The sequence below is a fragment of the Cyprinodon variegatus genome, unplaced genomic scaffold (genome assembly GCF_000732505.1).
Source record: "Cyprinodon variegatus isolate N-32 unplaced genomic scaffold, C_variegatus-1.0 Scaffold653, whole genome shotgun sequence".
NCBI classification, from domain to species: domain Eukaryota; kingdom Metazoa; phylum Chordata; class Actinopteri; order Cyprinodontiformes; family Cyprinodontidae; genus Cyprinodon; species Cyprinodon variegatus.
The window spans coordinates 267,039-268,687 of NW_015151106.1; the positions used below are offsets into that span (position 1 = coordinate 267,039).

The following is a 1,649-nucleotide window of genomic DNA, read 5'->3' on the forward strand; positions in this document are numbered from 1 at the left end:
TTTGACTAATCAGGAAATCTTTTAGCAGCAGCATCAAACTGGGCAGGATGTCAAAGTGGACTCTGGTTGCTGATTGGTGGAGCTGATCGTCCGTCATCTGCTGGGCGGAGCTCCAAGCTTTCTTTCTGAAACGGTTGATGTATGATGACTTTATTCTAGTAATTTTACGTCTTTATTCTCGTAATAGAAGAAAATAACAAGTCCAGCCTGGCCCTAATAGTCGGTCATAGAAATTTTTCCTTTGGAGAGAAGTCAGTCGGTTTCTTTCGGCTTGATGGAGAAGGTGCTGTAGATCCCCCAGTGGTCGCTGGTGAACATGCCACACCTGAGCTTCTCCAGCCCGATCAGAGCCATGCTGTGGGGGTCCATCAGGGGGACTCCGTCCTGGGCGGCCCTTCGCAGGTACACCCGGTCGAAGCGGAAGCGGCACTTGAATTCAATCTCCTTGTTGGTGTTTGCCCCCGTGTCCCATGTGTAGCGGCACTTCTCCGGCTCCCCCAGCTCCTCCCACAGGTCACAGACATTAGGGGGAAGCCCCACAGCGGCCACCTGGGTGAGAAACATCAGGATCAGAGCTGAAGACAGAGCAGTAAGAGGAGACCTGGGGAAGAATGGAACCTCATAGTCTCTCAGGTTGGTGTCTCCTCCAAACAGAACCGTCACGTCATCTGGAGCCTGGCTCATCTTCTTCATCACCAGCCTCAGCTGCCTCATCCTCTCCTCGCTGTTGGCCTTACAGCTCTCAAAGTGGGACGTCATCAGCTGCAGCTTCTGGCCTCTGAACACCACCTGCATCACAGAATTTTCAAAATAAAAGCTCGTCTCTCAGGAATTGATTAATTAATTGGTTTTATTGATCTCAGAGTGGAGAAATGTCCTCGTTACATCAGCTCAAATAGTTAAAGGAGAAGAAGAAGAAGGTGCCAGAGGAATAAAAAGGTGCATGGGATAGATGTACATATATATATGCTGTGTTTGAATTCATGGGCTGCGTCCTCCGAAGGCCAGATTCGAAGGACGATCACGTCATAGCACGGCCTACAAATGCGTCCTCCTTTTTGTCCGATTTGAAGGACGGGTCCGGTCTATCCTTTCTATCCTTGGATATCCCAGGATTCATTGCACGACGAAACAAACCAGCTTCTCCGCGATCAGAGGAAAAAGGGAAATGGCGCCGATCAGTGGTGAATATTGGAAGTGCAGTTTAATATAATCCAAGTCTGTGAATAGTTCCGTCTGAAATGAATGAAAATAGTTGTTTTAATGGTTATAGAGTCAGATATGTGGCGGAAATGTTTGATTTATCTAAAGGTTTTTATCTGTTACTGGGTTAGCATCAGACTGATCTAAAATTCTTCCGAGAACGGACCCCTGGTGAGATGGACCCCAAATTTTTATTGCTATTTTACAACGAGTGTTAGGCCCACGCTAGAGGTTTTTGTTCTATTTCGAGAATAAAGTCATAGAATTATGAAAATAAAGTCGTACAATTATGAGAAAAAATGGTCAGACAAATGTGGACCTTGTATGAGAATAACATAATAGTGAAGAATTAAAAGATAAACAATAAAATCCTGTAAAGTGTTTTAGCAATATCAAACTGTGCATCTGGAGAATAAATAACCAATATGCAGCTATGGACATTTTTA

The 1,649-nt window shown here is 45.1% G+C and overlaps 1 protein-coding gene across 1 annotated transcript; it reads right to left on the reverse strand.

Annotated features, from left to right (window-relative positions):
• Positions 1-94: 94 nt before the first annotated feature.
• On the reverse strand, positions 95-795 carry LOC107096830 (tyrosyl-DNA phosphodiesterase 2-like). Its single transcript, XM_015393699.1, has 2 exons — positions 619-795; positions 95-549 (listed from the first exon to the last, which is right to left on the reverse strand). Exons 1-2 carry the CDS (start codon positions 793-795, stop codon positions 253-255), a joined length of 474 nt encoding a protein of 157 aa, XP_015249185.1. The 3' UTR covers positions 95-252.
• Positions 796-1,649: the final 854 nt, after the last annotated feature.

Coding starts and splice junctions, on each gene's coding strand:
- LOC107096830 (XM_015393699.1), bottom strand. CDS start 795: ATGCAGGTGGTGTTCAGAGGCCAGAAGCTGCAGCTGATGACGTCCCAC. Junction 550..618: donor CCAACCTGAGAGACTATGAG/GTTCCATTCTTC, acceptor TTTCTCACCCAG/GTGGCCGCTGTGGGGCTTCC.